This window comes from Pseudorca crassidens, chromosome 15 (assembly GCF_039906515.1).
Source record: "Pseudorca crassidens isolate mPseCra1 chromosome 15, mPseCra1.hap1, whole genome shotgun sequence".
NCBI lineage: Eukaryota > Metazoa > Chordata > Mammalia > Artiodactyla > Delphinidae > Pseudorca > Pseudorca crassidens.
Window position 1 is genome coordinate 45,813,431 of NC_090310.1, and position 14,550 is coordinate 45,827,980.

The following is a 14,550-nucleotide window of genomic DNA, read 5'->3' on the forward strand; positions in this document are numbered from 1 at the left end:
AATGATCATGAACATCTACAAAGATAAAAGCATGTTCCTGGCCAGTATAGAATTTAAAACTGAAACCAAAGAAACGACTCAAAATGGAAATTGGGTAAGTAAATTATGGTCTTTTGCTTATTGGAATATACAATTAAATAACATTAGACTATCAAAAGACATGGAAAAAATTTTGCAATCTATTGCTATATTTAAAAGACAATTTCAAACTAGTATACATTGCAGAATACCCTAAAAATACTTCATATATATATGTGTGGTAGCTTAGAAAATGTCTGGAAGTTTATATACCAGCATACTACATATGTTTATTTCTGGGGATTGAGAGTATGAGTGATATTTTTCATTTCTTCTTTTGCTTATTTTTTCATTTAATAAACACACATTACTTTTAAAATAATAAATGTAAGCAATAAAAAATATCTTAATATTTTCCCTAGTAAATCAATGAAAAATCAAGATCTCATCCTGAGGGACTGATCATAGATACACACCCAGATTTATCTAAAATGTATATACTGCATTTCTCTATTATTTATAATAGAGAGAAAAACTGTAAATAACTACATCTAACATTAGGACACTGGTTATGTAAATTGTGGGACAACCATATGGTGAAATATTATGCCTCCAATAAAAAACATGCCTTTGAGAAATTTTTAAAGACATGGGAAAATATTCATGGTATATTGCTAACTGAAAAAACAGGACTTTTTGGGTTTTTTTTTTACAGTTTAAACCTTAAAGGGAAAATCATTATATGCTTTTACATTTTATACTTTTCTGCATTTAAAAATACTTTACAATAAATATGCATTATCTTACAAGTGGAAAAATAAATGTTATTTTAAAATAGAATAAAATACTATCATTTTTGAGGATTATGTAAGATCATGCAAGTATTAGCCATGGGAATCAACACTGATAAAACAGTTCCCCTCTCCCCACCCACCGCGGACACCTTTCTCTTTCTCCTTCCTGACTCTCAGGTTACCTTTTTGTGAAATGAAAAATAGATTGTACAGAAATGTAAAGCACTGAGTAGAGCACACACTCCATATATCTTGGTTCTTTCCCCTTCACTGAACTACCAGAGGGCAGCGGCTCTCATTCCACCTTTCAGACTCTTACCATCCAAGAGTGATAGCCCTGGGTGTCACGGTGTATCCAGACACTGCATCAGTGCAGATCTAGGACAGGGGAGAGCTCTGTCCCACGGTGGTGGGTAGCGGGGAGGATGCTTTGTAGGGTGATAATGGATTTCTAGAATAGGGAAAGGACTAAAAAGAATCCTATTAGGGAAGCCTGAGGGGAATTTCATAGGTGGCCCAATGTTTTGTTTCTCTCCAACGATTTAGACAAGGAATAGAACAGAAACTTCTGGAGTCGACACCACTGGCCCAGGCCTACAGCTACCCGTGGCTGGGAGCATTTATGCTCATCTCTTGCACATTCCTGAATCCGATTCCTCATATATAACCCCATCCTTTCTTTGCTGTCCTCTTTGGCAAGGCTGACTCTTGCTGGAACTTTCCCCCTATCCTACAGAAATTTTGACCTGTAGGAGGCCTGAAACTAGATGAAGGGTTAATGTGTCCTTTGCCAAGTGACATCCCACTTCGTAAACAGCAGACAGCAATGCCATGACTTACGCCGAGCTCCAAAGGAATACTAGCTCAAGTGTGCATGCACCTGAGCATTAGTTGATTTTGTTAATATTCATGAGCATATGATTTGGTCTAGTTGCCCTTTAAATTCAAATTAGGCACTGATTAAATAATAAGACAGCAGAATCAGGATGTGTTTAAACAGCACTTCCCCCCTCCCCGCCCCCCCAGTAAGGTGCCTTGGTCTTGGGTGTGAGTGAGGATGAGCTATTAAGAGTGTTGAGATAACAGAACAGAGAGTTTTCCTTGAATTAAGCAGACTGACTATATCTTAAATAATGATGATGATGATAATTAAAAATAATAATAACTCTGCAGCAGTTTCAACCAGAATACTTGATATTCCTAATACAAATTTTACTCCTGGGTTTATAGCCTCTCCATCTGATTGCCTCTATATTTGTTAACTTAAATAGCCTTCACATTTGTACTCCTGGGTTTGTTTTTAAGGATTTAAAGTGTAAACTACCATTAAATCAATAATTGGAATATTTTTACCAGTAGAGAAAGAAATCTCTCAATAGATTAGTGTATGCCCTATTTTATAAAGGACCTCAGAGCCCCTATCAACCAACAGATATTTTCTCAGGTTTCTTTACCTTGGAGTTCCTTTCTATTCAGTCCTGGCTGCTGCATCCCTGGCATGCACCCCTTGTGTGGATGAATTATTCATCGGCATTCCTCCTTCTCACATCTCCTCCACCCAACTCAACTCCTGCCCACCCGAAGGCTGTGATGAGTCATTGGGAACAGGTGTCCTCCGTCTGGAGCTCACAAGCTCGCTCTTGATCCATAAGCCAATCAGCTGTACCTCCTGTTAGCAGCTTGCCCTGTTAGCTGTTATGTGGGGTAAATGGGCAATAAACATCCATTCTTGGTACCCAGTGGGGAATATGTCTAGAACATTTGAACAAAATTGCTGGCCTAAGGAGACACCCCCAAAGACACTTCCTCCTGAAATTCTTCAACTTTCACATATCTGTTTTAATTTTTTAAAAATCTTATCTCCCAAACCAAGTGACATTAGCCAGCTCATTTTTTCTTTTGTTTTCAGTCCTTGTACCCTAGAAGACACCAGTTTCCTGTGGGAACCAAAATTATAACAAATATAAAGCCAGCCAACCAACAAGCAAAGCTGAAAATAAATAATGAGGCTCAAAATCTTTGGGAATTATATTGGAAAGAATACTAAAAAAAGGCCAGTCCATAATATTCGTGATTCCAAGACTTAAGAAGAAGATGCTGGGTCAGGAGCAAAGCCTGGAAACAAAGACAAGAGAGCAAGGGCCCTTTGAAGAACTTTGGTCAGCAAAAATATTCTGCACTTAAACTGGAGAGTGTAATAAGCATTTTTATAAGCAGCCTTATAGCTGCAGAGCTCATAAATAGCCCAGATGTCACCAAGGAGATATATTTCTGCATGAAACTTATAATGGTGAATGCTTGAAATGAATTCTCAACATATACGAATGCCTTTTAACCTCGTCATGACCTCAATCTCGGAGGCTTTCAATGGCAAATTCATTTATTTTTCATTCTAAGCTATGTATCTAAAATCAAGCTATGTATCTATCTCCACACTTGCAGATCTGTAAGCAATAGATGCTTGGCCTAAGCGTTGTAGTGATAATCCGTTAAAATAGTGGTCTTCTGTACATGCTATTTCAGAAGGAAAAGGCAAAAATCATAACCTGTATATTCTATTTTTAATGGAAACTGGATCACTTGTTAATGTGGATTTCAAAATTCTTTTCCTTAGATCCAGAGGTTAATGGATATTAATAATTTATTTTGGTAAAAACTTCACATTTAGTCTTATTAGGAAATTGCATTTGTGATATGTGACAGAACTCGTTGGAGTTACCACCATTAAAAGTTTCATGTAAAAAAACAAAACATCTAAAAGTGTTCCGAGAAATTGATCCTGGCAGGAGCAATTAATGGTGTGAGATCCTAAAAGCATGAAGAAACACCACAAACAGTGTGTTTCTATAAGGGTGTGATATCTCCAAACCAAACAACTCTACAGGAAAAATCTCAGTTTGAAGCACTTAAATTAGATTACTTCTTCTGTTTCCTAAACTCTGCCATTCCACTTCAGGACATTGAAAAATTTGTATCACAGCCTAAATGACTGCAATGTCCGAATTTATTTGCTTAGGATAAACACCACTCTTTGCCTTTTCACTCAGGTTTATTTCTCTCTCTAAGATGACCTAGAGTTAATTATGAGAACCTAGGTGATCTAACATGGTTTACATTTTTAGATATTCCAAAGAATTTTAAAACCAGGGATGTCAGAACACATATCTGAGTAGTATGAAGGGAGGTGCCAAGGGATTCAGTAAAAAAGTGACAATGAACTAGAAAAAGACCACCAAAAGCAACAGCATGGTGGATGCTGTGTTGGGCCACCCGCATCCTCCTTCAGGAAGGAAGAGCTCACTCTCCCAGTTGCAGGCATCCCTCATCCCTCTCAAGCTTCCAGGATCACCCCAGCAGAAGAGAGTTGCTTCATCCAAGGCCACACCCCTTCCCAAGGCAGCCAATGACAGATGACTTATCAAATGGGAGGTTTTAATAGCCAGACTCTCTCATCCCAACTGGACATCTCAGAATGGTCATGTCATCTTCAGACCATCTGTGGCTTCTGTTGAGAATGCCTTGTAGTTCAGTTTCTCCCTTTACCCAGTTCTGCATTCTTCCCTTTCTTTTCACAGGTGTTGATTCCAAGAGCTCCCCCTAATAAATGTCAGCTCCCTAATCTCCATCACAGTCTGTTTCCTGGGGAGCCCAGTCTGCATAGGTACCAGGTAAACAGTTTGAGCAATGGCTGTGTATTATTGTATTCTGTGAGGTAAATACAGTTACTATTCCCATTCTACAGAGGAGAAAAGTGAAGCACAAAGGAGTTAGTTACTTGTCATTACTTGTTAATTCCTTGTTAAGTACTTGAATTCCTTGTCAAAGGTTACATACATTTCCAGTGGTAGAGACAGGATTTAAGCCTCAACCATCTGGTCCCAGAGTTCACAATCTTAGCAACTACCCTCCCTACACAGGACACCTTACTTAGAAAAACTGTTTACAGGCAACATGAAATGAAATGAATGATGCAAACAGTTGACTATTATTTTTAAAACCACTTTGATTTTCTAAACATTGATTCCAGGAGTAGCTAATATCAATCTTAAGTATGGATACATTTTCATATCACTCCCAACTGAAGAAATGCATTCAGCGTGTTTATCTAAAAGTTCCAAGTATATCACATGGTTTACCAGATGTCCATTTGTACAAATGTAACTATCTCGTCTACCATTCCGGAAGGGTTTTTAGTAGTTATCAATGACAGATATAAAATAATATAACTTTTGTGTGTGTGTGTGTGTGGACAGTTAATCAGGAGGGAAAGAAAATAAATGATGATTTCATTTTCCTTTAGATAATATATATCTTTAAAACTCTATTATCTGCACATGAATGTCCCCACTATTTCTCCCTCACATTTTCTCCTAGAACCTACATAAATTTTTCTTTTACTTTTTTATTCTTCTAAAGATACTTGGGCCAGCAACATTTTCTCATAGTAACTGTCCATAGAGTGAGGAATGATGTTCTTGCCAAAGATTTATTTTCAAGGATGCCTTTCAAACATTTCTTCTTTCTTATTCTGTCTAGATAATGGAGCTCTCTGGTAGACGGTTCTCAAATGAAGCCATTCCTGACAAGTAGCTGTAAACAGCCTAATTCTGGTGTTTCAAATAAACATCTTTAAACGTAATTTCTCCAATCATTCTATTGTTTCATGAACAGTTACTTTACAGAGGAACAAATGTAAATGGAGATATAAATTCTGAAAACGGTAGGTATGGAATAAAACAGAGGGGGTTGGCTATTTGTGTTGGAAATAGAGATGCTTAAAGAGAACTGGATAGATTTGCACACCGCTTCATTTTCCCATACAAATAAAACCCAAACGGTTTTCTAAGAGTTTGTGATTTTTTGATGTAGTAAGTGGCCTCATACCTTCATCTTTACAGACTTCAGCTGCCTCTTCTGAAGAAGGGCTGGGCACGGTGGCAGCGCTGGCACCATCTATAAGGCAGAAAGAGAAACACTGTCTCAGAGCCAAATACTGTCAGGTTGGAGCTTCCCTTCCCACCTCACCTCCTACTCTACCGAAGGAAGCAGGAGCCTGTTTCGTGCTGTAATACACTGAATGGTCTTTGAAGGGGCTTGGGTTTGTAACTCTCTTCTACGATTAATGGAACAAAAACCCTTCAGTTAAGACAGAGCCTGATGAACTACAAACTACCTTTTTGGTGAAGAAGACTGTTTGTTTGGTAGTATTATACTTTGGCATTTTGTTACTTCCCTACGTCTAGAAGAATGGTACCTTATTTTTCTTAGTAAAAGACTGTGAAAGAAAGTATATCCTTGCAAATTTCTACAAAGTGCTTTTATGTGTGTGTTTTTAAAGTTTGGTTTTTCTTAGCACAGAACTTCTATTCCATTACGCCAGGCTGTCAAGCTGTAGGGAGCACATCTGATGGCTGTCAGAGAAGAGGTCCAGGAGAAGGGGTCATTTGTAGGAAAGCACCAAAAGCCGTTGGGTGACTTCATGTCAGCCAAGCACAGAGTGGCGACTAAGGAACTTGGAGGTCCGTGCCTGGGCCTCACAGCAGCAACTAACCTCGTCAGAGCTGGACTTTCTTCTTAATATTATCAGCACCCCAGTGGCTCCACTAGCATTTGGGCTCCAGGATAATAACTAACTTACTAACACTAAAATAGTATATTTAAGACAGGAAGGGTTATCAAAATCATTTGGAATGGTTAATACTTGACAAATGGAAAAGGAATATTTACATTTTTTTTCATGCAGTAACAAGGTTATGGAACTAAAGATAACTCATACACGCATAGTGACTAACACACATTTAAAGGCTAATCGGATATCTTCTAGTATATCCTTCATCCATAATGTATATGACTGTTACTTTTAGGTCACACCTCTATCAGAACAGAGAGTAAGATTTTTGGTAGGGAGATAACTGGAGACGAATCACTTTCTTCTGTTAGATGACAAACTCCTGTTAACATCAAAAGAACAAACAGACTTTCAACCTTGCCTTGCTGTCACATCATCCATTTCTCTGCTTCCCTTCACGGCAGAACTCCCTAAAAGAACAGTCCATGTTATTGCTCTGGACTTCCTCATCTCACGGTCTCTCCGTAAAGCACTCCAACTGGCTTCGGTCGATCCTCCTTGAAGTATTCTCTTATCAAAGGTGTCAATGACCTCACTTTGCCAAACCCAATGGTCATTTCTCCTTTCTTATCTTCCTGGACTCCTCAGGGGCATTTCAGAGTCTACTCTGTTCTTTCTGAAACACTTTCTTGCTGTGACTGTTCCTTCTCCCCTGGTGCCACATGTCTAGAGGCCATGGTGTCCCAGGCCTCACTGTTCTCCTTATTTATATGTTCTCCCTAGTGAATCTCGCCCGTCACATGGTTTTAAGTATCATTTCTCTGCCAGTGACTCCCGAGCCTGTATCTCTGGTCCACATCTCTCCCTAGACATCCAGACTCAGATACCTAACTGGCTTCTTGACATCCCATATGGCCGAGAGTCCTCCTGAATTTACCATGGCCAAAACTGAACTATTAACTCTATTAATAAAAACTGCCCTGTGGCCAGTCTTTCACACGTCGGTAAGTGGCACCATCACCCATGTAGTTACTGCTGCTAAAAACCTAGGATGTAGCCTGGATTCTTCTTTTCCCTACGCCCTAGGTCCAATCCATCAGCACATCTTGTTACTTCTACCTCTGGAACAAAACACATCAGGCCATTTTGTCTCCATTTCCAGAAACCTCCATCACTGCTCTCCTGCTATAGTCTTTCAACTGGTCTCACTTTTGTTCTTTTGACCCATTTTCATTCACAGGCAGAGTGAGCTTGTTAAAACAGATTAGGTCCCTCTACTGCTAACAACCTTCCACTGGCTTCTCCTTGTAGTTCTAACAAAATCAAATCTTCTGCAGTCAGACATAACCTGGCCCTATGATGTCTTCCCAAACCTCGCACCATGTTCTCCCTCATCCATCACGCTCCGGCCACTCTGAACTTCCTTCTCCAACCTGTTAAAATTGGCCTGAAATCATTTGCATTATCTGGACCCTCCATCTGAAATGCTCTCCCGCCATTTCATCATTGAGATTTCACTTTAATTACTGCTCCCTCAGGGAGTCCTCCCTGAGTCCAGCCAATGGAAAGTTGCCTTCTCAGGATTCCTTCTACATTACCTCATTTCTCCACGATGCATTTGTCACTATCATACTTTTTAAAAATTGTTTATTTTTGGATCACTGCCACCAGAATATAAGTTTCAAGGAAGCAAAGAAATTGTCTTTATTGTTTGCTGCCCTATTTCAGTGTCCAGAACAGTGCCTGGGTCACAGCAAAGCCCGGATAGGTATTTGTTAAACGGCTGTTTGAGGAATAGGACCTACCACTTTGATTTGATCATGACAGCAGTCAGAACTGCTGGATTATGCTGGTTTGAGATTGTGCTTTTTGTGTGATATGGAAGAGGTCTGCAGAGTCGTGTAGTTAGAATTGAAGCTGGACATTCTATTGAATGAAAGGAAGCTACTTTTATTTTGCAAGAATAACAGTAGGTCAGAAGGACTTTAATGACCAGAACTGCGTCTCTGACTTCTCTGATCTTGGATTAAGGACGCAGAGCAGATACAACAATGTATGCTGACACTGGCCAAGAGCATAGACGAATCCTGCCATTGGGCTCTGTGCCGGCCACTTAGAAAAGCAAGCAGAGCCCCTCAGGGGTGCATTTAGGAATCTCCTCTACCATGAGAGGCACCCAGATTGCGGTGATGTTGCTGCCCATCCAAGAGGTGGAGAAGAGAGCTTGTATTCTACCACTCTCTCCTCACAGGCAAGATGGTCCTAAATCCATAAAGACACTGCCTGTTCTCAACTGATTAGGGGAAAAGAGATGAATAAATAAAAAGCAGGCAGATGTGTGTGCATGTCTGTATGTGTGTGCCTGTGTATGTGTATGTGTGTGTGTGTGTGTGTGTGTGAACAGGGGTGGGAGAAATCTATGTCGATAAAGACAGTTTGGGACAGAGCAGTGAAGGAATAAAACCTGTAAAACCACAATAGTCAGAGAATGGCCTCAGCTGCCAGCAGCTAGCTGATTAATACCCATCAGCCCCAAACAGTAAAAACAGTGACAGCTTTTCACAGAAGACTCATCTTCCACGGAGCATAACGGTGTGGTGGCCGGGAGCTGGGGGCGATGGTGGTGTGGATGACAACAGTTTTCTGTATTAGGAATTCATTCCATTGCAAGGACTACACTTCAGCAAAGGGAGCCAACTGACCCAGTGGCAGGTACACAAGGTCCTTGCTGCCTTGCTTCAGTGCCTTCTCTGATTGGCCTTCTTCAATTCCATCTTCCAGGTTAATAATAAAAGCTTTCAGTTCTCTAGCAAAAGTTCCAAGGTTAATGCAGGAACTTTTCAGTGAAAAACTTATCACACTACCTGGTTTATTTCTAAGAGTCCAGCATATGGTTTAGGATGCGGCAGGCACATGAGCAGAGCCCACTATTTCAAAGATGCCCCATCCGTTGGGCTCATTAGAACCAGAAGAATGACTTGGAAAACAGAAAGAAGAAGGAAATTTTTATTTTGATGGTTATGTTGATAACTGCAAAATTGTGTGAACCATTCCTTTTTTTTTTTTTTTTTTTTTTTGTTTCGGTAAGCGGGCCTCTCACTGTTGTGGCCTCTCCTGTTGCGGAGCACAGGCTCCGGACGCCCAGGCTCAGCGACCATGGCTCACAGGCCTAGCCACTCTGCGGCATGTGGGATCTTCCCGGACCGGGGCACGAACCCGTGTCCCCTGCATCAGCAGGCGGACTCTCAACCACTGCACCACCAGGGAATCCCTGTGAATCATTCTTTTAAAGGAGAGCATGCCTGAGTACAAAAGTGGGGAGGAAGAAAAGATAAACCTAAGGAGATGACAATCTCTTTTGAGTCTTAAGTGCCATTTTATTTTAAAAAGTTCAATTTATAATCTACAGTAGAAGATCTCTAAGCATTCCATTGGCTCATCTGTTCTTCAGTGAACAGAGTTGATGTCAGGAAGGCTTTGGATCTCACTGAGCTCTGGGTGTGGGGTAGTAAGCCTCTGTCACTCCTCACACCATCATCTACAACATACAGAGAAATGACCAGAAGCACGGCTCTTCAAAATTTAATGTAAAGCAGTAAAGGACACTCCATTCATTGTGGAAGGAAAGCCTCTGATATATTTCCTGTGAATTTTTTTAAATAATTTTTTTTGTTTGTTTGTTTGCTCCCTGTGGCATGCGGGATCTTAGTTCCCCGACCAGGGATGGAACCCACGCCCCCTGATTGGGAGCACAGAATCCCAACCACCGGACCACCAGGGAAGTCCCCCTGTGAATGTTTTTCATTTCATTTTTTCCTCCAAACGAAATCTGCTGAGTTTGACCTGCCCTCAGTCAGCCCAGCTCTGACATGGTCCTTCCAACCTCTGCCCATCCCGCGTAGAGCATCACTGAGCAAACTGCGATCACACGGGAGAAAAGTGGGGCTGGTGATTGAGACCTGAGAGGGAGGGTACCCTTCCGATTGGTGAGCCTGACACTTGTAGTTAACAGGGTTGGTGGCTTCCTGAGGGAGACCTGAACGAATATTGATATTAACCTGGTGAAACGGTATAAATATTTACAGAAAAGGGCACTGAGTAAAGCCATGTTCACCTCTGGGAATGAGGCCTAGGGGACGCCTCAAAAGAAACCTGAGCTCACCTGCTTCTTGGCCCTGCCCTTCCACTTCTTTGGCACTTGGCTTTTCCTGTGGACCGTTCTCATCTTTCAAGAAAACCGCAGAGGAAAAAAAAAGTATACATCAAGTCAGTTTATGAAATATCTCTTCATGGCTAGTATGCACTGAAATTAATTGTAACCAGTGTAGCATGACTCCCCATAAAGCGAGGCAGAGAGATGAATCAGAGGCGTGAAACAGAAAAATTACCTACATAAATAGGTGTATTTATCCTTGTCCCTTCTCACATGATTTGCTTGGTGGAAAGTTGAACTGCAGTAAACAAAATTCACTCAGCAGTTCCAGTAACATCCCTCTCCTTGCACAACATTTCCCAAAATGCAATACAAATTTTAATTCCAATCTGCTTTTTTTCCTTGACTCAAGCAATATGCACTGTGTAAGGAAACTTGGTTGATTACGTTCCTATGCCCTTTATTTTCCTGTTTGTTGTATGTTGCAAAAGAACCCCCATTTTTACTTAAATTTTTAAACATTGACTTACATTTTACATATGACAGTCTAACATACCTATGCTCTGAAATACTCTGTGTTGAACAGATTATGCTGGTCAAGTTTATGCCGTAGTACATAACTCCTTGAAAAATTAATAACTGGACAGGTATAATGGTGGCTATACATTAGAAACTAGCTAAAAACTTCCCTTTGGCTTAAAATATATAATATATATCTGTGGATTTATGTGTAGAAAAAAATTAAGTCTTCAAAGGCAAATAAAGTCATCATTTTATAATTCATTGCTGGGAGGGTTTCCAAGTCTCTGTGTTTGGAAAAATCTTTTTAAATGATAAAACATAAGAGATGTCGTTAAAGTACAGAAAACAGAGAAGCACACGTTATCAGCACATATTACTATGGGTTAAAGATGGCCACAGATCCTTGTCTCTCAAGAAGTGGAATCTATTTCTTGTCTCCTTAAATTCGAGCTGGTTCTGTGACTTGTTTAGACCAGTGAAATGTGTAAGTGATGTCTGGGCCCCCTAGCCAAGGCCTCAGAGGACTATAGCAGCTTCCACTTTCTCCCTCTGGGAATCCAGCCACCCTGCTGTGAAGACACTCAGATTAGCCTCCCAGGTGGAGAGGGGTACATGGAGCAGCACAGAGGGGCCAGACATATGCGTGAAGCCTCTTCCCACCTTCCAACCCAGCCCTGCTGCCAGCTGAATGCCCCCAAGTGATGACATCAGCCAAGGCCACAAGGAGCAGAAGAATCACCCAGCTGAGCCCTTTTAGAATTCCTGCCCACAGCCAGGCTCAGATCACTTAAACTTGTTTTACTTGACTGCTTTGACCCACCATCTGCTACAACTATCAACTCTTAATCCAGAGGCAAGAGGATGGGGAATCCTCCCCAGAGGAGGACTCAACAAGTGGAGCTGAAACAAGAGCCTCAGAAGCAATGGGGAAACAGTTCACCAAGCAGCTCTGAAAAACAACCTTCTGAGAAGAGTTGCAAATGGAAAAAATTTGGAATTGACCCGAACGAAAAATTTTATAATAGAATGACAAAGATAAATAAATAAATAAATAGACAGATAGATAGATAAATAAGAGTGACACTGACATGCGGAAGGGATGCTATCAATGAATAAATATATCAGTATGTATATAATTCCCTCTGGCCAGCACTGTGCCATTTGTCACGCGGGACACAGTATAACCTGGGATGGCTCTGTAACTCTGTAAACCCAAGGTTCTGCGTGACATATTTCCAAGGATATTTCTGATACTTTCTCTGTTCTGGTTCTCCGCGGAGGCACTGGCACTGGCTTTTGCTGTAGGAAGGAAATAGCCATCACTGCTGCTCTTGCTGCCCTAACAAGGCCAAGCTGGTGCAGGAGCACGTGTCAAAAACGTAAGTCAGTGTTTCCCCCTTTCTCCCACCAAATGGACTCAGACTCAAGCAGGAGAGATCTACCAGTTTTCCTATCTCCCCCAACAGACACCACCACCCAGCCCCCTTTTTTTTTGGCCACGCCATGCAGCACGTGGGGTCTTAGTTCCCCCACCAGGGATCAAACCTGCATCCCCTGCATTGGAAGCGTGGAATCTTTTTGTTTTGGAAGCATGGAGTCTTAACCAATGGACCCCCAGGGAAGTCTCAGACAGACCTTTTAACACAGATTCCACAATAGGCTTGAAGTCTGCAGTGACAGGCTGCTTTTAAAATTGGTCTGGTGACCACATCTCCTATGGAGTGGGAGGTAAAAATGTTATGAAGAGAGGAAGGTAAGAAGGGAAAGAGAAACAACAATTGAGTCACAGGAAGGTGAAGAATTGTTTCCACCAGTTCTAAATTCATGAAAAGGAAATTCATGGTCAGACCCCCGAGTCCAACTTTATAATAGTAAAAAGCAGTCTGGCTCTTTATCTAACCTACTGCTACTGGGTTTTACCCTTAATCCCTGTGCCCGTGGTCCCACTCCCTACCGCAGTCTGGCATGTTCTGTTTTCGACTTTGAGTCTTGGCTGTGGGGTGGTCTAGTTGCAGGATTTCTGCCCTTGGGAAGCAAATTCAAGAAACACTTGGCATGTTTATCACGGAGTAAATGCCTTCTAGAAGAATGCTGGATTTGGCGTTTGAGTAACTTGCCCTCAAATGAAAAGGCTCAGGTATATTGCTTTCATCAATTTCCAAAGACAGTGCAACCTCAAGGCCAGCAGGGGGAATCAGTGTAGAAGTCTGGCTTTCAAAGGCCAGTTGATAACATTCTCGGGCAATTAGGTTAGCATTCACGTCACTTTTAGAAGGACAGTTTGGCTGGCTTCTAACATTCCATCCATTTAAAATACCTCAATTGGGTGAGTTCTTAGTGAAACAGTGGGCTTCCTCTGGTAGCAAAGAAAAAAATCCCATTACACATTTACCCGTATTTGATAAGAACAAGCTTTCCTTTTATCAGCCTTGTCTGTCTAGCTATCTTCACAGAAAGCATAAAAACAATAAAAAGTTAAGTAGAGTGGGGAATGTAAACTTGTGGTTTTTAGAAGGGATTTAAAAGGCTTACAATAAACGTGAAGAAGTATAGGGAAATGACAGGCTATTTTGTGAGCTCAAAACATGTCACACAGAAACTAAATTCTCTTAGTTGATATACCTATAGGATCCCATATTTATTTCCGATCATAAATTTCCATATCATTCACATTGAATGTCACATAATACTACTTTCCCATGCCAAAAAGCACAGTGACCTGTGTGAATTCTAATGGTTGAATCCTTTTTGCTTCTCCAGTATTATAACCGTGCCCTCTATTCTTTCAATCCATACTTACGGAGCACATACTATATGCAAGGATATTTCAGGAATTTTATAGAAATCAAAATAAGAGACTCCTGCTGTGAAGCTGGAACCGAGTAGAACCCTGCAGGTCCCCCCCCCGCCGCCCTTCCCCAAGTATAAAACCAAGCAGTTAATGATTAGGAAAATAGAGTCACAGACTCAGTGTCTGACGTTCATTCCTGAGTTGTTTTACAGATACCATAACCGCCACCAGAGGAAAAAACGTTAACTGCATGATGACCAGACAGATGCTAGCCATGACATAAGCTGCTCCAACTTGAGTCTATGGCTACCCCAATTCTAAGGACTGGCCTCTAGAGAATGGGATTAACATTATTGCACATAATAATCTATATCTTTGTGGGTATCAAAATAATTGTAGCTTGTTCTGCCCACACATGTAAGCAGGCAACTAAAATTGTCAGCAAAGAGATGCTACGGACCCATGTTGACATCTTCCAGTCTGAGAATATGTCGCCTATGTCAGCATGAAAAAGTTACGGAAGACAGACCTTCACCCCTAATCCCATAGAAATGGAATGATGTCTGAAAAGTGGGCATTTGTAAGCAGTTCTTTGCAGGAAACTGCCCTCAGCAGGAAGCCCCTTTTCTTGTCACTTTAGCAAAGTTATACCGTAACTAATTTTAAACAAGGTACCCCCGTGCTCTACTCATCTCCGGCCCAA

At 41.1% G+C, this 14,550-nt stretch overlaps 1 protein-coding gene across 3 annotated transcripts in view; it reads right to left on the reverse strand.

Annotated features, from left to right (window-relative positions):
- Nucleotides 1–14,550, reverse strand: part of MACROD2 (mono-ADP ribosylhydrolase 2) — a 1,985,215-nt gene that overhangs the window by 118,361 nt on the left and 1,852,304 nt on the right. For 2 of the 3 annotated variants that reach the window (XM_067707453.1, XM_067707451.1), the window contains exons 12-13: nucleotides 10,544–10,606; nucleotides 5,697–5,765 (exon numbers count right to left, since the gene is read on the reverse strand). In XM_067707453.1, the coding sequence (XP_067563554.1) occupies nucleotides 5,697–5,765; nucleotides 10,544–10,606 (132 nt within the window). The remainder of the gene's footprint in view (nucleotides 1–5,696; nucleotides 5,766–10,543; nucleotides 10,607–14,550) is intronic. The other variant, XM_067707452.1, reaches the window with a different exon arrangement.